We start from the raw sequence: 22,358 nt of genomic DNA, 5'->3' as shown, positions 1-22,358 counted from the left end.
CCCTTGTTCGTATGATAGGTATTCGGCAAAAGCTAGCATATAAATACCGCAATCCCTACAATACAACACATTAAAAGTAAACAATATAAAATTGATGATTTGATAATGGTGAATTCAAAAAAATACACAAACTTACAAAGTCCCATGTGTCTGTTGAGGAACATTATCAATGAAGACTATATCAAAGAACTCATTCTCTTCTTGAGCCTGCGATACATCAATTCCTTTATTCTTGTAATAGTCATTCACTCTTAATTTTAAAGGGATCAACTGTGACAGCTTAACTATCTCTGTCTTGATAGCTGCATCATGGCCTGCTGCTCTATATGAGTCATAAACGTTGATACGTTTATCATTCAATGAAATAACAGCCATACCCAATGGAATTTATTTTTAACATGGACAGGAACAAAAACATGATCAACCATATGCCAAGGGATAGCAGCATGCATTCTGTACCCTCTAATGTATTCACCAATGACATGCTCTTCATCAGCACAACCAACATCATTGTCTAAATCCAAATATTTTTCCCAAATAGAAGAAATCTTTGAACTAAATACACAATCTACAGTTGTGTATTTGTAGCTGCTTCCAATTTCATACTTAGCTTTTTTACGGAGATAATAGAAAATCACATCGATATGCTGAAAAATTTAAAAACAAAGGTATAAATAATGTAACTACTAATCAACATTGTTATTAAAGATGAAGATAAATAATTATTACCGTATTGTTCAATAACTGTCCATCGAAATACAGATTATAGAACCAGTTCTTATTGTTTATTAGGAGAACGCCAAGATTTATGGCAGCAGGGAAGTGAGCTAGATGCTTCTTGTAATGGTCCTGATCATGATTCCTAAAAACACAATAAAAATATACAATTCAATAAATATAATTACTAATAACAACAATGAAATACAAATTTTATCAAGATAACACAGATATAGATATGTTTTAATCATTTTACCTGAACAAACATTTTACCGAATACAAAAACTAAAATCTGAACAAACATTTTACCGAATACAAAAATTGAAATAGTTATGTTGTAAAAGTATATTGTAATTATTTCTCAACTACTTACTTTTTATCGTGCTTTGTAAGCAAGCCATCACGGACCCATGAACGAAACGCATCCCACAAAGGTATATCATAATTGCCAGAGATCAAATCAAATATGAATGGGTGTTTCAGTTCAAAAATAGGGGGCTGACTTGATGAACTACCTGAAATGGTTACAAAATAATAAATTAAACACACTAACACTAGCAATCAAAAAAATTATTACATTAAAAAAAGTTTAAAAAATTGGAATACTATACCAGCAGATGATCCAAAATTGGTCAGATACGGAGATATATTATAAGGACCTGGACGTCTATTTCTACGCGTAGGTAACGGGGTCTGTTCATTATTGATGATGGGCTGATCATGCATAATTCTTTCTCCGCTCGTACCAAACTGGACATCGATAGTGGTCTGATCTGCCGTATTTGTCAAGTGTTCTGCAATTATAGTTGGCAGCTGTGCGGTTTGTCCTGCAATTATGGTTGGCTGAGGTGTGATGCTACTCTTTATAGAAGTGAGACTAGGCATGAATTGATCGTCCAATTCAAACTGTGAATCTGTGGTCACATTCATGGGATCCATAGCCTGTATAGGGACTGGACATGGGAATTGTTCCTCATCATGTTCATGTGCATTTTCAGAATCTCCTGTTTTTTTGTGGTATATCAAATACAAAGCTTGGCTGATTTACCTGGTAAGTTAATAAAGATATAACATCCTTAAATCTAATAAAACTAATAATCATATAATAAATCTGCCTATAAAATAAATAACATACTCTAGGAACTATAAGTCTTGGAGAACTGAATACTTCATCCACTTTAATCAGATTTCGAACAGGAGTGTTGAGACAAAAAACCTTATAATATGAAAAATTATAAATGGAATTTATAAGATGAAATTGAACATGTATTGAGAAATGAAAATTAAGGCAAATCTGTATATTGTATTCACATTTTAGTATATACAACACAACAAAAAAATGGAGTACTGATATTTAATCGAAAATACAATCTAAAACCTGTCTTACCTCATGATCATCAGATTTGGAACCTATTCCATCTGGATTGTTGATGGTCTTAAAACAAACATAAAAGAATAAGAACACATGAACAAATATTAGTTAATGGATACAACAGTGAAAACTCCTTGTCCAATTCATTTGAAAAGTATAAACTGTGTTAAGATTGCTGGATACGGTTTGACCGAAAAAGGCTACATTGGAAGTATATACATGTATACAAATATAAATATAATAGGTTTATAAAGGATAATGAATATATATGTACTAAGTAGAAAGTACAATAAAAAACTTGACTTACCTGGTGCACAACACTTTTTGTATCACTAACATCTGGAATGTTGATAGTCTTAACAGAGAAATAAAAAGCCAAGAAACATGTTATCAAATGTAATGGATACAACTTTATAAAAGGTTAATAAATTCAAATTGCGTAAAATAAACCATAATAATATTCCTGAATACAGTTTGATAAAATAATAGATATATAGATTCATATTGAACCAAATTAATAAAAGTTGCAACTAACACAAAAACTACAAGTACTTCCAAATTACCAGATCCCAATTTGTCACCTTGAACTACCTGCACTTGATTTGATATAACTTCAGGAATTGAAGTATATGGTGATCTATACCTCTCTTCGTCGTTTAAATTTGGAGGTACAATGGGATCATCAGAATGTCTGACCTGTGTTATATTATAACATATTTCATTAAAAAAATGAATAGTTGAAGTACATTAAATTATATTATTTGTTTCAAACAAACCTCCTGCTCATTCTGTTTAGAATTAATGGCTGTCAGAACAGTCTTGAAGTTATCGTTGATCAATTTGCGAATGTCAACAAACTCTTGTTTAACCTGAAAATAGGACATAATAATGTAGCTTAATAAGTATTGAATATGCTAATAAGTGTTAAACTGAGAAAGATGTATTAAATATTAGATACTTCTTTTCTGAAATCTGACAGCTCTTTCAACCAGACTTGCACTTCAGATCCGCTTGCTCTTGGAATGTCAGAATCCTTCGATGTTGTATTAGTTTGATCTGTAGATACAGATTCAGTCTGCTTTAAAACAACCTTAGGTTTCTTCGGTACCTTTTTGGATACAATATCCTTTTTCACCGGCAGTTTAACAACAACACGAGGTTCCAACTTTTGTGCAACCTGATTGGATCCATCAGTCAACTGCTTCTTTTTCCTTTTTTTAACAGGCGACGGTGAAGAACCAACTTTTCCTTTTCTTTTGACCTTTACTGTTTGTGGAGGATGTTCTTGAAAATCATCGTCAGAATCTTTACAATGACTTATTACCTCATCTGGTTCATCATACTGAACTTCACCTTGATTCTCGATACCTTCTGGTGGCAATTGCAATACTGCAAGTTCCCTTTGATTGGGGGTAATGTTCCTGAATTTAAACTGAACCACAAAAAAATTGTTACTAGTTATAATAAAAACAATAATAAAACTATATAACTTGACTTTTATTGAATATATTTCAATTAAGTACCTTGTTATTAACATCACTGAATATGGTCTTCATTAGTTTCTTGTATCTCGGAATCTCTTTGGCCGTCTGCCAGTTGAGTAACCTCGGAATGTGGTCATCAACCTTTTGAGCAACTTGAAAATCAATACTTGAACTGCACTCATATAACCATACTTGAATGACAATAGGCATGCCACCGATTCTGTAAAACTGTTTTTCTCTATCCATCTTCTTGCTCAAACTCTTCATCAACAAGTAGAAAGATTTTTTACCCCTGGAAACTGACTGTACATACCGCTTTCAACCAGATCAAAATGTAATCTAGGAACTTTTTTGGTAACTCTTTCACCTGCAAAAATAACTGTTTGGATGAAGAATAATATGACAAACTTCAAGCCATCCTGATCGTTATCACCCCACACTTTTGCCTCAAAACTCTCCATTATATCTACTTTTCTGATCAACTTAACACCCTGAAAATACTGTTCCATCAACCTATTTGGTTTTGTTGTATCAAAAATGAAATATTTTTCTTCGCTGACACAGTTTAATCCACTAATCAAAGCGAATTCTCTTAAAGTGAAACGAAGCGTAGATCCATTGACACGCATGACAAATGCTTGACGAGAACTACAATTGAGTTCCAAAGCCATGCAGCACCTATGTATTTGTCCGCGTGCACAACATCCATGCATTTGCATGTAATTACCAAAACAAGTGCTCTCGCGAAATACATTATATACATGCTCATGTAAATTTCTAATCAAGTCAGCTTTTATGCCATTGTTAAAGACACATTGAATATGTGGAGCTTTTGTTGGTTGATCTTTGACGTAAAATTCACTTGCCTGCACATGTTCAAATAAATGAATACATACTTCTAAAATTATTGATCTATAATTCTATTTCTAGATAACAAAATATTATAAAAGAAACTACCTATATGACAAATTGAAAAACATTCTGAAAACTTGGATGTTCATTCTAATTTGTGAATATTAATGAGATAAAAAAATTAATATGAACCCAAAAATAGAATACATAATGAACTCATACTATAAAACTAATAAATTGAAATACATAAAGGTGCTGAAAAAATATAATATATTATACAACTATCTAGTATAAGAATAATAGACATGTAGTTTCTGATATTTCATCATGCATATAATACAAATTTATGCCCTGACATTCATCCTCTCAACAGTAAGAATATGATATTTTTTTGCATTGTTGCCAAGACAACTTTATACTGTACAATACTAGTCATATTGACAAAAAGATTATGAAATTCTTGTGCATATGAGGTTAATTCACAATTTGGCATACCTTACATTTTTTCAAGCATATAAAAACATGCATTATGCCAACACTGAAATGTCAACAATAAACACACAATCACAAAATCAACAATGGACATAACATACAAAAATAGTTTCAAAATAATTTAATACCTCTTCATCGACAGAAAGTAATACTTCATCACTTCTATCTTTTCCTTGATCATCAGGGGTTTCAGACCACAAAACCCTCTTTTTTTTGGAAGAGCTCTCATGTGCCATTCTAGCCGCAGATCCTACATTTTCGAGCAACCCTTGGGTAATACACAAATCAAATGAGGGAAAATCCCCAAAATTTTGAATATTATGTGGTATACCTCTAGTAATTCTGATTGAATCATTCATTGTAGACAATCAGATGCTTTCCCCAAATTCTAAAACCCTAAAAACAAATTTGTTATTATCAAGTATTGAAATGTAAAAAATATCAAACAAAATAAACATATATATGAGTTTCTAGAATCTACAAAATCTGAAAAATTAAAATAAAATCACAAAAAAAATCGGAAAAATTTGAAAATCATAAATATATGATGAATGTTCAAACAAAATCACATCAAAATTGGAAATTTCGACTGAAAATCCGTAAGGTATATAATAGGTGCTTTAAACATCAAATCAAAAAAATCAAAAAGGATGATGGAACTTACCTTGCCAACCGAAAAATCTGCTTGAATTCATAAAATTTCTTGAAGAACAACAAATTAGCACCTTCAATAGAGCTAAACATGCAACGTGAAAGAGGGGAAGAAACGTGATATTTGGGGAAGAAACATTAACTTTGTTGAAAAAGGTTTAATGGTATTAGTTTTTTTTTTCTTAACTTTACACGCCTATTGGTTCATATTTTGGTCCAATGTAGCACTCCTTCCATAAATAAAAATAATTTAAAATACTAAAATTTAAAATACTAAAATCTGTTTCCATAAATAAAATTAATTTAAAATATTAAAATCTGAATACATATTATTTTATCAAAATATTGTCATTCTGTTATTTTAAATAAATATTTTAAAGTGTTGTTACTTTGACTAATTATATTAGTTATTATGACTTAACTGCTAATTTTTCCAAAAAATTATCAGAAGCTTATTTTGGGCTTTTCATCCTAATGAAATTGGGCCAAAAAACATATAGTGAAATTATAGGTGCTGATTTTGAGACATGTTTTTTGAATAAGAGAAGAAAAGTAACCATTGCGTTAGGTTTTTGTTAGAAGGAATTCAAAGGTCAAAGGAAGTTTACAAGTATTGGGAGTTTAATAGTGAATGTGTGATTTTATTTTGAGCAACTTTCACATATAACAAACACAAAATTTATATTTGTATGTTATAGCAAAGTTTGCATAATTGTGCTCCATAGCAAACATATATATGTATAATTCGCTATACATATACAAAAAAAACAGTTGTATAATTTGCTATACATATACAAAGAAAGCAGTTGTATACAAAAGATCAATTGTATAATCTGTGTATGTATAAAACGAGAAAGAGAGAAAGGCAAAAAAAATTGGGCAGGAAAATATTTGTATTATATAATTATAAGTGTATAGGATGAAGATATATGTATTTGCATGTGTATATACAATTTTCTCTCGCTTTATACAAACAGAAGTGCAATTTATACATTTCATTTTTGTTTGTATAAAGTGAGAGAGGCGAGTGAGCGAGCGAGATCTGGGAGAGGGGAGAGGGGAACGAAAAAATATATATATATACAATTTTCTCTCGCTTTATACAAACAAAAGTGCAATTTATACATTTCGTTTCTGTTTGTATAAAGTGAGAGAGGCGAGTGAGCGAGCGAGATTTGGGAGAGGGGAGAGAGGGGAACGAAAATATATGTATATATACAATTTTCTCTCGCTTTATACAAACACAAACGCATTTTATACATTTGCGTTTTTGTATAAAGTGAGAGAGGCGAGCGAGACTGCCACCAAACGAGAGTGGCGAAAATAGCAATAGTTTGCTATAGGGTACAATTAAATCAAAGTATATTTATTGCATTTAATTTGAATTAATAGTTTGCTATTATATACAATTTTCCCTTAAAAACAACATTGAAGATCGTAAAAAACAAAAATGAAAGGATAGAATTTAATTTTTTAAAAAAAAAAAAGAATTTTCATAAAAAACAATATTTAATAGTATTGAAGATTGTAAAAAAAGGTACAAAATTTACATTTAAAAAAGAAGAAAAAAGACTATCTACTTTCTTACCATAAAGATTTTAAAACTTTGAATTAAGTTACTCAAAATTATTGTATTAATAAATAAAGGTTTTACAACAACATCTAAGGTAGTGTATGAAAAATAATTGGCTAACACTTATTAACTAGAAATAGTTTTTACTTCTATAAATAATAATATTGTTATTTGAAGTTAGAGGTTTTATATGTTTTGGAAATACTACACTGAAATAATTTTATGGTTCAAGTTAATCTTCACTTTATTATGGATTGAGTTCCATCTTTTAAATTTTGATTTTTAAATTATTTTTTTTTGGAGGAAAAACATGTATGTTAAAAAATAATGTTTGAGATTTAATTATTTAAAGCAAAATTCTAACCCTAACAAATACTGAAAGATATTTTTTTTCAGCAGTTGAGAACATCAAAGCAATGCTTATGTGTTCTCAAAGGAATGCTTATATTTGTTGGGAGGGTTTGAGTTAGAGAGAATGAAGCTAAAATCGATGTAGAGTCCACTATTTGTTTTTTCAAATGCAATGGTGTTCCAATTGAAAATTTTGTTTTATCTTGAAAGGTTTATGAATTATTTTAAAACATTAATTATCGTATGATTTTGTGTAACTCTATTCTAGAATAATATTGAAGGAAAGTCATAAAAATAGTGTACCGAATTATAATAGATTCCATATCTATTATAAATAAACATTTCATATCTATTAAATAAACAATGAGACACGAATGAGAAACATATAGTAACCAATTTCAATTCGTTTTAAAGATTCTTTATTTGCATTGATGTAATATATGTTCCTATATTAAACATATAAATTACTATCTACTTTATATTTTTTTAGTAAGGGTGTACATGATCGGGTTGGTACGGATTTTTCAAATATCAAACCAAATTATTTGTATCAAATTTTTCAATTTATAAACCAAACCAAACTAATAAAATTCGGGGTTTTCAACATCGGGTTGGTTCGAATTTTTCAAAAATCAAACCAAATCATTTGTGTCGAATTTTTAAGTTTATAAATCAAACCAAACTAATAAACCTTGGGTTTTTTCCATTAAAGTATTCATACACATATAATTAACTTGTGTTTCAAATATTTCTTTAGTCCAACCAACATACAACTATCTAAGGTGTTTCTAAGAAAATAACACAAAATATGAGATAAGTGATGTCACTAAAATATTCAACAAAAATTAATAATGAAATCGTATAAAATAAATATTACAAATTAAAAAGTCATAATATAAATGACCTTAATTTAAAAGTACTGAATCATGCTAAAGTGAGTCTAATAAGTATGAATTACATGATTAAACATTAAAGAAAAAATAAAATTTGGTTATGTATTTTAAATGTCTAAACCAATGTAAAATTAAAGAACAAATATTCAACATTATTGTCATTTTTCGTGTTGAATTAATTTATTTTTGTTAGCATTCGTATTTGATTTGATTTTAAACTGAGCTTTATTAGAGTTACTGACTATAACTTTTGTTGGACCATTCAAAATTCTAAAACTCAAAAAACTTGAAAAATTATGTTAAAGGATAAAAATTATGAAAAAGTATAAGTAATATTTAGAAATTATATCCAAGTAAATAGCTTTATGTATAAAATAAATTTCAAAACTTAAATATATAATGTCAAGTTGGTTTGGTCTCGGGTTGACTTTTTTTTAGTTAAAACCAAACCAACCCAAGTATAAGTTTTTTTTTTCAATACCAAACCAAGTCAAACCAAACCATTAGTCGGGTTTTTTTTCCCGATTTGACTCGATTTGCGATTTGATTTGGTTTTCGGTTCGGTTTTGTACACCCCTATTTACCCCTATTTTCTAGGATTCATCTATTCATTTGTAATTTTTTTAAAAAATTTCTTAAGTTGAAATTCAAATTGTGGATATAAAAGTAAAATAACAATATATTAAAATTATTGAGATTAAGCGGATCAAATCGGACGGATCATGACCCAACTCATTTTAGTTTTAGTATCTCTAATTTCAACCGAATGGGCCTATTTTGACACCCCTAAATTATATATCTTCTCTTTCACATCCACAGATAGATAGTTGGACACATAGCGAAGATTACAAAATATTTGCTCAGATTTGGCTGAATGCAGCTAAATGGAATAACAGCATATATACATATATATGAAATTAAGTGAAAACACATGTTATATTCTCGTCTTCTAAATACACTGTGATTATAATTTTAAGGAGCTTGTTTAGCTGCATATCTGCTTTCCATCTGCAATGCAGCTAGTATCCACGATATAATCCGTCATAAGCTTTTTATTAGAATCATCCACCATCTGCAATATCCCAAGGTAGTAGATTGAAAAAGAAGTGGCGGAGAGGTTTTATTGTTGAGGAGAAATTATATATACTCTTCTGGTTTAACCTTAACATCTTTATATTCGAAAGTTTATTTTTATAGATAAGTAAATAATCGATATCAAAGTAATGGTATCTGCAACAGATTTATGAAAAAATTCATTTACTTTGTCAGTGTGCATAGGATATAAGATAAAATCCATGATCTTATAATTTTACCTTTGATGCTAGGCGCTTCAAGTTATCCCACTCAAAGTCGTCCTTACAGTATGCTGATCGAACCTTTATGAAAATATTTCTAATTCAGTTTGATTATCATAATTAAGGGGAAAAAAGAAAAGCTAGAGGCTAAACCAACCTCTAAAATGCGCATAGCTGCGAAGAAGCCAATGAAAGTTCCCACAGATTCAAGCAAACATTATCAGAAAAGTCACAACTTTGTTGAAGATATAACTTAAGTAAACAGAAGGGTAGCAGAATTCTTAAATACTTGCAAGTGAAATTAGAAAATTGTTGATGTACCTAGATCTTTATGTCTCGGGGATTCCCTCATCAAATCCGCGCAAAACTTATCCCCATCACTCAATGAATGCTTATCCAGAAACTCCCTCAGCTCCTGGTATGCTTCAGGATTGTAGCTCTGTTATGTGAAATTATGGTTAACTAATTTTAAGAATCTCCTATTGATCAATGTAAATAATTTTTAACTATTAGTGCATTTGAACCTCATTAGCATGTAACTTGACTTATTTTTCAGGTTATTAATCTCACTTTTAACGGACACTTATCTGTCGTTATCCTTTAGGTGATCTGATATAGAAAATTTCAATATTTTCATTGCCTATCCATGGAAATTTAACTAAAAAAAGTATACTTCATCTTTCTTCTATATTGTTTTATCTACATTTAGGGATACATAGACATGTAATGAGATATTTGTTCTGTAACTATTTGCTAATTAAGTAGGAGACAATGAACCTGAAGCTGTGCAGCGACAATTTTAACAGCAATAAAATTGAAAAAGTGGTGTAGATGTTGGGCTGCTGTGGATTCTGGTGATGTCCCAAATCCTGCATAAGTCAAACATGTATCTTATGTACTAATGATAAAAGCAAAGGAGGATACAGCCTTGCGAAAGTTCATCTGAATTCAATAATTTAGGTCCATAAAAATTACAATAAAAAGTATATATGAACCCATGATTGTAATAGACGATGAATTCCATGCTGAAATGTTGAATCCATAGAGTTTAAATCTTGCAAGTTAACCCGAACACCACTGTTGTGAAAAAAGAAAAGCTTAAATCTGAAAATTGTAGGAGAAGAAAAGATAATAGTGATTACACACCAGGGACATACATCTTGTGACACTGGAAACGAGTAGATTGAGAAGTTCTCTGTTTCCATGGCTTGAATAGATAAGTTCTATTTTCTGTTTGAAGTGTTGAAGGGAATAAGGAGAGCTGCGAAAATACAATTGCTGTGGAGTACTCCATTGATACTTCTTGTGCTAGATTGTTCCTTTGGTAAGCAGATAACCAGTGGTCCTGATGAAGAAAAAAGAAAATGAAGGAAAAAAATATCTCTAGTCCATTGCATAAATATCTCCCTAAAAAAAGGAGAACTACTAGTACTAATAAATTTTTTGATGGTTCTCTTGCAAAGAAGAGTTGTGGATCCCACTCTATCCAACTGAGGGTTTCTCTTTAAGTAGATTTTTTGGATTGTTGGTCATGGGAGCATAACATGTAGGGAAAGAGTTACATGGCCCAAAAGAGTTGGATTAAAATTATATTGTGCATATAGATTAAAACACAAAAAATCTTCTATCATGTGAAGTGGTCATGGGTTTAAAACGAGTCTGTCAAAGTTGAAATATATATGTATACTTAAAAAAGTACCTGGTGTTTCAAAGTTGATATATATATACATACACGCAAAAAACAAGTAGAGTTAGACATACATTTCGGAATCCATTGTCTTTATAAACTCAAGAGCCATAGTATTTAACTTCTGAAGCTACCACTCATGTATATGCAGTATGCTTATATGTATGTATGGACAAGCATAAATAAAAAAGAAGAAAAAAATATAGCAAGAAATTAGAGGGGTCATTTTCATTGTCTGCTTGACCGCACCAGCAATAAAAATTCACACGTACATCCTGTCACGACGCATATTTTCACATTCCAAGAATCCAAAACTGAATATGGCCGTGACAGAGTTTGCAATTTGATATTTTATACTTTCTACACTACTGTTAGAATAAACATCAAGTATTAAGACGAAGCAAAATGGCAAATGAACAAAACGAGATAATAATATTTATTTGAAGACGGCAACATTTTGTTGTATCATTCTATAACTACTCCCTTTTCTTCTAACTTCCTTTGATCCTCTCATAATAATGAATATCAGAGCGAAAACCATAAACCTTACTATTAGTTTTTTTCTCTTCATTTTAAATGGTGAAGCTAAGTCATGTGGAAATGGTTGTGACATGGCTATAGCTTCGTATCATATTTGGTCAGGAGCTAATTTAACTTACATTAGTCACATATTCAATTTAACAATTCCAGTTATTCTTAATTACAATCCTCAAATCACAAGCCAAGATAGTATTACTAGTGACACGAGGCTTAATCTCCCATTTTCATGTGATTGCTTAAATGGTGATTTTTTGGGACATACTTTTGTGTACAAAACTGTGTTTGGTGACACGTACAAAAGAGTTGCCACTATGGCCTTTGCAAACCTTACAACTGAGTATTGGCTCAAACGGGTCAACAATTATGACCCGACCAACATACCGAATTATGCCATGATCAACGTGACGGTTAATTGCTCCTGTGGCGACGGTGAAGTGTCCGACGATTATGGGTTGTTTGCCACGTACCCTATTCGTCCGGGAGAGAACTTGTCCACGGTGGCGGTGGGGTCGGGTGTGTCAGCTGAGTTGCTGGAGAAGTTCAATCCGGGTTTGGATTTTGGTTACGGGTCGGGAATAGTGTTTGTGCCGGCAAGAGGTTAGTGACTAGTTTTTTTGTTATTTATTTGAGTTGGAACTAATCAATACCTTGAACGTTATTATTTCAAGTTGGACCAACACAAGTAGAAGACTAGAAGTCAAGAATTATGGAAGTTGTTTTAAGTTTTAATATACATAAGGTGTATAACTTCTTATATATATAATAACTAGGGGTGTCAAACATGGGTTGAGTTTGATACAGGCTAGTCAAAAATGAGTTAGGTGAAAACGGATAAAATGTCTGATCCAATCCAATCCATATTTGATATAAAGAAAAATAAGTACTTTCAGATTACAATTTTTTTCTACTTTTAGGGTGTGTTTGGTCTGATATACCACTCAACTTTGTTGTATAGAGCTGATATACCCTCGTTATGAAAGTGACTCATATATGCCCTTATCGTTATATAAATCACTCAAATATACCCTTTTCCCTAGATTTTTTTGGAAAATGAGTGAACCAGAGTCGAGGTAGGGAGCAGACAGCTGACTTAGAATATTCTCTTCTTACCCCTTTTTTACTTCATATTGTTATTGCAGATGCACAGGGAAATTTTCCACCGTTGAAGACAAGGTATTGTCCAAACTTAACATTCTTATTATTTCTGCTCAGTATTTTTCTGTCTGATATTTACTTAATATATGATTCTCTCTGGCTTTTGCTTTGCAGGTCAAGAGGTTGGCTCTATTTTCTTTTCTGCTCTGATCATGAGATGTACTCAACTTAATAAGTTCAAATGTGAAGTGACACGTACAATTGTTATGGTATTACCATTGCTTACTAAATGATGTCATTCGCCAGGACTCTCACGTGGAGCCATTGCTGGCATAACAGTGGCAGCTATTTTTGGGGCTACGTTCTTTGTAGTTTGTGTTTATTTCGTATTTTATAGGAGCAAGCAAATAGAAGAGGAATCATTTCTCCAAGGGTCATCTGATGAACACTTCAATGAGAACTTTCGTGAGTAGTTTATTTGATTGTGTTGTATCCTTTCCCCAACAAAAAGATAATAGTTTCTTCTTGAAGTATACTGATTACAACAAAATTGCCTTAACTGGTGATGCACCGGGAATTTCTGTTGTTTCTTGTTGATCTCTTGTTTTGTTCCATGAATAATCATCATGTTCACTGAATCACTGTAAACAAGCCTTAATTATGTGTCCCCTGCATATTTTTCTGAAAGTGTTTATAGTTAAGCCGAATGTGCCTACTATATCCTTCAAAGCCCGGTATTCAGTATGGTTTGATGAAATCCTTAATGCATCAGGTCCTCCGAATTTGGAGAAAATTACAGAATCAGGTCCTTTGTTTGGTGTTATTTCTCCAAGACCGACAGGGATCACAGTGGATAAATCAGTGGAATTTTCATATGAGGAACTCGCTAAGGCTACTGATAACTTCAGCATGGAAAATAAGATTGGTCAAGGTGGATTTGGATTGGTCTTTTATGGAATGTTAAAAGGCGAGGTTTGTGGATATTTCTTATCATAGTTTATGAAACATAACACTTAAATAATCCTACTACTGATCACTGGTTGTGGCTACTTTGATTTGTCAATGTTTTCTCATTCACAATACCAATATAGGGCTAATGACGAAGAGCGTAGTAACTATTATTAATCAGTGGTAAACATGGAAAACAGTGTAGCTTAGAGGTGTTGAATACTACATGTTATCCGATGTTTAAATATGGTTGTTTAAGTAACCAGAGTAGCATATAAATATAGGTCAATGATTTAACTGAACAAAACACATTTAAATAAGACGATAATGTATCTTTCGCTTTTTCCTATTTCTTTAGCTTAGGCCTTCGTCTGACTTGAATGCAGAGAGCAGCAATTAAGAGAATGGATATGCAAGCATCTAAAGAATTCTTTGCTGAGTTGAAAGTCTTAACTCATGTTCATCACTTAAACTTGGTAAGATTGTTCATCACTTATAATGAATGAGAATAGCAGCATTTCCTGTATTTTTATCTTTTTCATATGGCAAGTGCCTTCTTGCAACAAGCTAAGCTCTTTGTCATTCCCTTGAAATATCAGTAATACAGAACTTTCTCTGCCAATGTTAAAGGTCAAAAGATACTTGTTTTGATTGTGAGACCATGAGATGACATTTTATTTTTAAAACACATTGTAGGTACGCTTAATTGGATATTGTGTTGAAGGGTCTTTATTCTTAGTTTATGAATACATTGAAAATGGAAACCTTGGTGAACACTTGCGTGGATCAAGTAAGTGAAAGTCTACTACTTTTGTGAAATGTCATGTAGACCATGTACTATAATCACTGTGCTGCATTTTTCTCACTCTTATAAATCCATCTCGACCTTTGACTTTCAGGCCGGAATCCATTGTCGTGGTCTACCAGGGTGCAAATTGCTCTTGATGCAGCTAGAGGACTTGAATACATCCATGAGCACACTGTTCCTTTATATATCCACCGCGATATAAAATCTGCAAATATTTTGATTGACAAAGACTTTCGTGCAAAGGTTGTGAAAATTGTGATTGTTAAACCAGAGATCAAATGTTTGGCATATAATTGCCCTGAAAGATCTTTATATTTTGAAGGTAGCAGACTTTGGACTTACAAAGCTAACTGAAGTTGGAAGTACCTCTTTCCATACACGCCTTGTGGGTACATTTGGTTACATGCCTCCAGAGTAAGCGTCTGATTCCAGGTGGCTATTCTGTCACCTGGTGAATACTGATATTGAGCACTGTCGCTCTCATAGCATAGTTGTCGATAGGAAATTTTCTGATTGTTCGTGCACTGGACTTCCCTTTTTATTATATTTTGTAGTTCCTGTTTAAAAGGGCCTTGCAAACAGGTATGCTCAATATGGTGATGTTTCCCCTAAAGTTGATGTCTATGCTTTTGGAGTAGTGCTTTACGAGCTAATATCTGCTAAAGAAGCTATTGTCAAGACGAATGAAGTTATAACTGAATCAAAGGGACTTGTTGCATTGGTACGCCTTGTCACCATCTTGTTTTACCTAATATTCCAGCCTCTAAACTACTAAGAGAATTCTGTTTTCTTTTGCAGTTTGAGGATGTTCTTCACCAGAGTGATGGTGCTAGAGAAGGGTTATGCAAAGTGGTTGATCCCAAACTCGGAGATGACTATCCGTTAGATTCAGTTTGCAAGGTAGAGTGTCCTTGTGCTTATGTTAAACATGAACAGTCTTTTCGCTTATGTAAATTAGTTGGTTATTTAATTTGCAGGTAGCTCAGCTTGCCAAGGCTTGCACTCATGAAAATCCTCAGTTGAGACCTAGCATGAGGTCCATTGTTGTAGCTTTAATGACTCTATCATCCTCAACTGAAGATTGGGATATTGGTTCCTTTTATGAAAACCAAGGCCTTGTTCATCTCATGTCAGGAAGGTAGCAATAGCAGCTGCTCTTCATTCAAGCATTCTCAACCTCATGTGCTTGGAAGTATTATCTGTTTATATGTAATGAGTATATTACCTTTTCATCTTTACTTTTCTGTAATTCTTTTTCTTTGTTTTGTAAAGCTTCAACTTTTTTCAACCAGAGGAAGTTTGGAAATTAGAACTTGATCACATTTATACAACCTTTTTCCCATTACCTCCCCTTGTCTACCCGCGACTCATAGATGGTTGCTTGATTAATAGAATATCCTCTGGTGCCCTAGGGAATACGAGTCTTCATAGGGCAATTATCCTCACTTTTTAGTCGAAAATGAATTGTTCACCAATGGACCACCAACTAAGCCAATATCTCTCATCTAACATCTGAAGTCTGAACAATATCATTCCAAATAATTGCCACCTACTGGTTTTCTATGCCAAAACAATTATTTCCTATTTCATAGCCAAATTCCATTCTTTGACTGAATCTCATTTTTTTTTTCTCGTGTGTATAATTTATTACAACATTTCCAGTTGTAACTTGTAATATATAAGTAGGTTATCTGCCATTGCACGTTTCTCCTTCCCTTTGAACCCATCAGGTCAAAATTATTTGTCTTCTTTATTAAATTGATATAGAAGAAACAACACATGAACACAAATGATTGTGTCATCATACCCCTCTGGCAAACAACAAATAAATCTGATAGGTTCTAATTATAATCCTTTGAAATGTTCATAGTATTATTATACTTGATCCAGGTGTAATGTTCAATAATTTTTTACTTCTTTGTTTTATCTCTTGGCATGTCATATTTGATGCAACCTTGACTTTGATGGCATGAAATGTTAAAAACTCTTTTTACTATATTAATGTTACCAAAATTTTACTCCATCTTTGTGAACATTGTACGTTTGGTTCCAAGTCAAGATAAAGGACAAATCTTTTGTTAGGTGACGACCAGCTTTAAAAATAATCACATATATTATCAATCATGAAGCTACAATATTTAACTCCACTTTCAACTACGTGCTCAACACCTTTGTGGGACTCAAAAAATTTAACAAAGGGATTTGAAGAATATGTAAAAAATTCAAGGGATTTGATTAGTATTTGTATATGCAAAAACAAATTATTTATTCTACTTACAAAACATAATCCTGGAATGACTTTTTTTAATTGAACTCCTTTACTTACCTTTTAGCTTAGACATTGCCTGTGTAGGATCAAACGAGCAAATTGTATTAAAATTGAACAAGTTAAAATGAGCCCTATGTATTGTTAAATGAACAAAATGATCATGGTGAGAATATAGAAATTTTTTATAATCGATCCTAACAAATTAAGGTTTGAGCATTAGTTGATTGATGAAACATTACTAATATGTGTATTGACATATAGTGCAAGACTTTTTTGCACCGGCCATCTAGTTAAGTTGACCTACTAGAACAAGCATATTTGACTTTATAAGAAGCACATGGTGTGGGTATCCTAGAAATTATCACGATAATATATTAGTATAATCGGTTAAACTGTACTGATAGTATAAAAATTCATCATGTTCTCAGTAATATAAACTTAAATCCTATTAAAATTACCTAAACACCAAAAAAAGACTTTGATAGGGAGATCGCAGGGCCCAAAAGATTTGGCATGTTTCAACATCCATGGCTAACAGCCAAGTGAATATAAGAGGCAAATAAGCCAATAATGGTGATGTGTTGACTAAAAAGGTCAACTAATGGAACCCAAAAATATATTCCTAAAATTCTCTTTCTGCTTTTCCAGGAAATCCCATGCCAACCTTTGTGCTCTAAAATTCTTTGTCTCCCACTTAAAGTAATGCATAAATCAAAGCTAAAACTCTTTTGTTTCTTGGACTAGACCATGTTAAAAATGCTAAAAAGTCAAAAACTGAAGCTGTCAAGTGTCAACTAACACAACCATAATTACATCCATTGGCATGTTTCATTCAAGATTCTAAAAGAGTTCAAAAATCTCAAGCCATTTCTCAACTAGTACAGAGTTGAAAATCAGATGATTTTTCAAGAAAATAGAAGCTTTGAGTTAGTTTTAGGCCTTTTAGTGTTAAACATTTTGTGGGTGGGGGCTAAATCCCAGTGTAGTGATGATTGTGATGCATTAGCTTCATTTTACGTATGGAATGGTGCAAACCTCACTTTCATATCTAATACTTTTTCAACCACCATCAAGAATATTCTTAGTTATAATCCTCAGATAACCAATCCAGATATTATTCAATTCCAAAGCAGAGTTAATGTTCCCTTCTCATGTAGCTGTGTTGATGGGAAATTCATGGGCCATCAATTTGATGTGCAGGTCAAGACTAGTACTACTTATCCGAGAATTGCTCGTCTTTACTGTTCGAACCTTACAACAGTTGAAAAGTTGCAGGAGTCTAACAGTTATGATCCTAACAATGTTCCTGTAAATGCAATAGTAAAGGTTACTGTCAACTGCTCTTGTGGGAATAGTCATGTGTCAAAAGATTATGGACTATTTATAACTTATCCTCTTCGCCCTGGCGAGAATTTGGATACAGTAGCCAATGATTTTAATCTACCACAGCAGTTGTTGGAAGACTATAATCCTGAAGCAAATTTCAGCAGGGGTAGTGGTCTGGTTTTCATTCCTGGAAAAGGTAATTGATCTCTTTATCAAGGGTTCTGTACTCGTATTCTTTGCATATTTTAAGTACACAATCAGTCGAATTCAGATGAGTTTGCACACTACAATCATAGTGAATTTTCGGATGATTTGACTTGTATGACAAATAGGTCGGAAGCTCAGGATTGTCACTTGAATATCTGTTACTATATGCCAAAGAGTTGGATGACGTTATAGTTTTTTTCTTTTAAATCTCTATTTCTGAAATGTATTGCAGATCAAAATGGAACTTATCCACCATTAAGGACTTCTACAAGGTACTCTCCAATCCCAATGAGCTCCTAATCACTTCTTGAATGCTATAATATTGGTAGCTAATTGTTGTTTCTTGCTTTTCACAGCTCAAAAGGTTGGCCTTTACTGCTACAGTGGCATCTTTTTCAACTTATCAAATCTAAGGTATCAAAATAGCTCTGAATGTGATTGTAATCTACTAAAAACTATGTTATTGACAGGATTTTCAGGTGGAGCAATAACTGGCATATCAGTTGCAGCAGTTCTTGTGGTTGCCCTTTTAGCGGTTTGCGTATACATTACCTTTTATAGAGGCAGGAAAACGGAGGAAAATCTTAACTTGGAACCTTACAAACACAGTAGTAATAAGCATGTTCCTGGTAATTATACTGTTTGAATCTACTGATGTATGCTTAATTACCTGTCGAACTCTATGGTGGAAATTCCTGTTTGTTGTATCTCATTTCTCTTGCCTTAGGCATGAGGAATCATCATCATCATCATAATGACTTGTTAAAGATATTACTCTATTTTCCATTTGTTAATTAGATATAAGCTTCCTGCAATCGATCCTGATTAATGATAAAATTATGTCAACTGTTCTGTGGAAGCAATGTTTTGGTTCATCCTTAGAATAAACCTTGTAGTTTCTTTAAATGACTCAGGTCAAGCAAATTTTGAGAATTCTTCAGAAGGAGGATCTCTTAATAAGGGTTCTTCTCCAGAGGTCCCGAGGATTGCTGTGGATAAATCTATAGAATTTTCATATGATGAACTTGCTAATGCCAGTGACAACTTCAGCACAGCCTACAAGATTGGCCAAGGTGGTTTTGCATCTGTTTACTATGGAGAGTTAAGAGGCGAGGTTCGTTACATTATTCTTGTTAGATTGAAATAATTAGCAATTATCCGGATACTCAGATTGGTCAGCGGTCTAGTTCTAGCTGCTTTATTATGTCACTGTTGCACCATTCACATAATTGTCTAGACTCAGCTGCATTTCTTTTCCATAGTCAAAATTACTCATGCTGCTAATCTCCTTTGTCTCAATAAAATGAAGAAAGCTGCTATCAAGAAGATGGATATGCAAGCAACAAAAGAGTTCCTTGCTGAATTGAAGGTTTTGACACATGTTCATCACTTGAACTTGGTAAATTCATTACTCATACTGATATACTATCTTTTCTTACTTGATTATAACCTCTCTGCCACCTGCTCTGAGTCTATGGGGAAAAAATCAACATCATGGACTCATGGTTGGTTGAACTTGCTAACTTCGGCGATCTTTGAACTTATTAGTAATGCAATTTACAGAAGTGGTCTGAGCCCCTTAGCTTGATAATGTGATATTTTTCATAGTGAAAGTCAGGATTGGTGATTTAGTTCTGCCATACCTGAGATTTAGAAGATGATGAATCCATTTACCTGATATGTCATAGAGAATATGAGGTAATGTTTCACATGTTGAAACCTTTGCAGGTACGTTTGATAGGATATTGCATTGAAGGATCCTTGTTCTTAGTATATGAATACATTGAAAATGGGAACCTAAGCCAACATTTGCGCGGTTTTGGTTAGTTCAGTTCTTCTCATTGCGCGAAAAATTCATGTCTAACCAAATTTTCAAATCTCTCACAGTTCCATATCCATTTTGTACTCTTCAGTTCCAGGTAAGGTACCATTGCCATGGTCTACCAGGGTGAAAATTGCTCTGGATGCAGCTAGAGGCCTAGAGTACATCCACGAACACACTGTTCCTGTTTACATCCATCGCGACATTAAAACAGCCAACATTTTGATCGACAAAAACTTTCGTGCAAAGGTATGAGAGTTCCGAAACTAGAACTATGAAAACAAAAACCATGTGTACTAATTCAAGATAATCTTTTTGCCTTGCAGGTTGCTGACTTTGGACTCACAAAACTGATTGAAACTGAAGGTGGTTCGATGAACACTCGTCTCGTTGGTACTTTTGGTTACATGGCCCCAGAGTAAGAATTTATTTCCCTATGGTATTAGTACTTATTCTATATCTCTAAACAATATCAAATTATCAATTCCTACTTGCCTTATGTGCAGGTATGGTCAATTTGGTGATGTTTCACCCAAAATTGATGTATATGCATTTGGGGTTGTGCTTTATGAATTAATATCTGCTAAACAAGCTATTATCAGAAATAGTGAAATTGCTACTGAATCAAAGGGGCTTATTGGATTGGTAACTTTGAATCATTTCTTCACTCACCAAATTTAACCTCAAAACCACTAAAAGAGTCAAACTTAACTTTTAATTGGCAATATTTTTTGCAGTTTGAGGATGTGCTTAATGAGGTTGATCCTAGAGAAGGGATATGCAAATTGGTAGATCCAAAACTTGGTGATGATTATCCCCTGGATTCAGTGTGGAATGTAAGAAAACAATATATTTTTACAAAGTGTATTAATGTTAACGCAATTCATATAACTAACCTCAGCTAGTTTGAAATTTATACGTACTCAGTGAATTGATTGATTAACGCGATTCATATAGGTGGCTCTTCTTGCCAAGGCCTGCACACAGGAGAATCCACAATTGAGACCAAGTATGAGGTCAATAGTAGTAGCTTTAATGACAATATCATCCACAAGTGCAGATTGGAACCTTGGTGAATTTTATGAGAACCAGGGCCTAGCCCATCTCATTTCAGGAAGGTAATAAATTCCAATTGGACTTACATTGTGTTACTCACAATCAGGAAATTAGAAGCAGAAGTTTACAGAAGTAACACTTGTACATTTGTTTACATCAACCATATGAGTAGGCACTTGTCTGTAATATTAAAAAATCATGCTCAACGCTAATAGCATGTTTATATCCCCTGGAAGAAGTGTATTAAAGAGTAAATAGTTAATACTATTGTTGATTATTTTTTTAACCAATAGATTTTTCCAAAGTTATTAGTTATGTATATTTGAAAATTTGTACTATAACATGTAAATGCAAACATTAATTTTTAATTATTCAAAGTATTAGATATTCTTATATGTTAATGTTCTAAATCCTCTATTCACTTTTACTTGTCTATAATATTAAAAATAGATTTTCACTTTTACTTGTCTACTATACTAAAAATACATTTTCACTTTTAATTGTTCGTTTAAGCATATCAAGAGAAATCCTTAATATTAATTATTAATTCTCCATAATATTTCTCAAAATTTAAGACTAAACATCAATTTATATAGGTACTATGATAAAATATTCATACTGATCATTGTTTCTTAAAGCACGTGCAAAGTCCAAAGTGAACAAGTAAAGTGCACAGAAGAAGTAGTATTTAGTTTACTCCTTTGGTAATATCTATAAGAGTCGAGAAAGTTTTAATAATTTTCACAAATTGTGGATTTTTCATATATATTGGAAAAGATAATTTAAAAAATTTAAATCACATGTCCAAACAAAGATTTGAACTCTAAATCAACCTAATTTCAAATCATAATTTGAAATTATGTCCAAATGATCCACAATTTTCTTTGTTTTTTTTTGGGTGTGTGTGGGGTGGGGGTGGG

At 32.5% G+C, this 22,358-nt stretch overlaps 3 protein-coding genes and 1 pseudogene across 3 annotated transcripts; 2 read left to right on the top strand and 2 right to left on the bottom strand.

Moving 5' to 3' along the window:
* Nucleotides 1-5,153, bottom strand: part of LOC125821824 (uncharacterized) — a 5,589-nt pseudogene extending 436 nt beyond the window's left edge.
* Nucleotides 5,154-9,260: 4,107 nt separating this feature from the next.
* Nucleotides 9,261-11,044, bottom strand: LOC125822403 (chaperonin-like RBCX protein 1, chloroplastic). Its single transcript, XM_049501800.1, has 6 exons — nt 10,827-11,044; nt 10,458-10,549; nt 10,002-10,119; nt 9,838-9,854; nt 9,699-9,761; nt 9,261-9,457 (listed from the first exon to the last, which is right to left on the bottom strand). Exons 1-6 carry the CDS (start codon nt 10,972-10,974, stop codon nt 9,371-9,373), a joined length of 525 nt encoding a protein of 174 aa, XP_049357757.1. The 5' UTR covers nt 10,975-11,044; the 3' UTR covers nt 9,261-9,370.
* An 841-nt stretch (nt 11,045-11,885) lies between these two features.
* On the top strand, nt 11,886-15,903 carry LOC125822406 (lysM domain receptor-like kinase 3). The gene is made up of 12 exons (XM_049501802.1): nt 11,886-12,504; nt 13,047-13,080; nt 13,177-13,184; nt 13,309-13,467; nt 13,775-13,974; nt 14,337-14,426; nt 14,647-14,740; nt 14,850-15,001; nt 15,081-15,172; nt 15,341-15,479; nt 15,557-15,658; nt 15,736-15,903. Exons 1-12 carry the CDS (start codon nt 11,886-11,888, stop codon nt 15,898-15,900), a joined length of 1,854 nt encoding a protein of 617 aa, XP_049357759.1. The 3' UTR covers nt 15,901-15,903.
* A 1,875-nt stretch (nt 15,904-17,778) lies between these two features.
* LOC125822405 (lysM domain receptor-like kinase 3) lies at nt 17,779-21,544 on the top strand. Its single transcript, XM_049501801.1, has 12 exons — nt 17,779-18,549; nt 18,793-18,832; nt 18,917-18,924; nt 19,031-19,189; nt 19,475-19,674; nt 19,870-19,959; nt 20,289-20,382; nt 20,474-20,631; nt 20,709-20,800; nt 20,889-21,027; nt 21,120-21,218; nt 21,340-21,544. The coding sequence occupies exons 1-12, from the start codon at nt 17,925-17,927 to the stop codon at nt 21,502-21,504; spliced, it is 1,869 nt and encodes a 622-aa protein (XP_049357758.1). The 5' UTR covers nt 17,779-17,924; the 3' UTR covers nt 21,505-21,544.
* Nucleotides 21,545-22,358: the final 814 nt, after the last annotated feature.

Source organism: Solanum verrucosum, unplaced genomic scaffold (genome assembly GCF_900185275.1).
Source record: "Solanum verrucosum unplaced genomic scaffold, falcon-dt-bn FXZP01000103.1, whole genome shotgun sequence".
In the NCBI taxonomy this organism is placed as follows: Eukaryota; Viridiplantae; Streptophyta; class Magnoliopsida; order Solanales; family Solanaceae; genus Solanum; species Solanum verrucosum.
This window is presented reverse-complemented; position numbering and strand designations above follow the sequence as displayed.

Coding starts and splice junctions, on each gene's coding strand:
- LOC125822405 (XM_049501801.1), top strand. CDS start 17,925: ATGATTTTTCAAGAAAATAGAAGCTTTGAGTTAGTTTTAGGCCTTTTA. Junction 19,960..20,288: donor ATGTTCATCACTTGAACTTG/GTAAATTCATTA, acceptor AAACCTTTGCAG/GTACGTTTGATAGGATATTG. Junction 20,801..20,888: donor TTTGGTTACATGGCCCCAGA/GTAAGAATTTAT, acceptor CCTTATGTGCAG/GTATGGTCAATTTGGTGATG.
- LOC125822406 (XM_049501802.1), top strand. CDS start 11,886: ATGAATATCAGAGCGAAAACCATAAACCTTACTATTAGTTTTTTTCTC. Junction 13,468..13,774: donor ACACTTCAATGAGAACTTTC/GTGAGTAGTTTA, acceptor TTAATGCATCAG/GTCCTCCGAATTTGGAGAAA. Junction 15,659..15,735: donor CGTTAGATTCAGTTTGCAAG/GTAGAGTGTCCT, acceptor TTTAATTTGCAG/GTAGCTCAGCTTGCCAAGGC.
- LOC125822403 (XM_049501800.1), bottom strand. CDS start 10,974: ATGGAGTACTCCACAGCAATTGTATTTTCGCAGCTCTCCTTATTCCCT. Junction 10,550..10,826: donor TCACAAGATGTATGTCCCTG/GTGTGTAATCAC, acceptor TGACTTATGCAG/GATTTGGGACATCACCAGAA. Junction 10,120..10,457: donor TTGTCGCTGCACAGCTTCAG/GTTCATTGTCTC, acceptor TTCACATAACAG/AGCTACAATCCTGAAGCATA.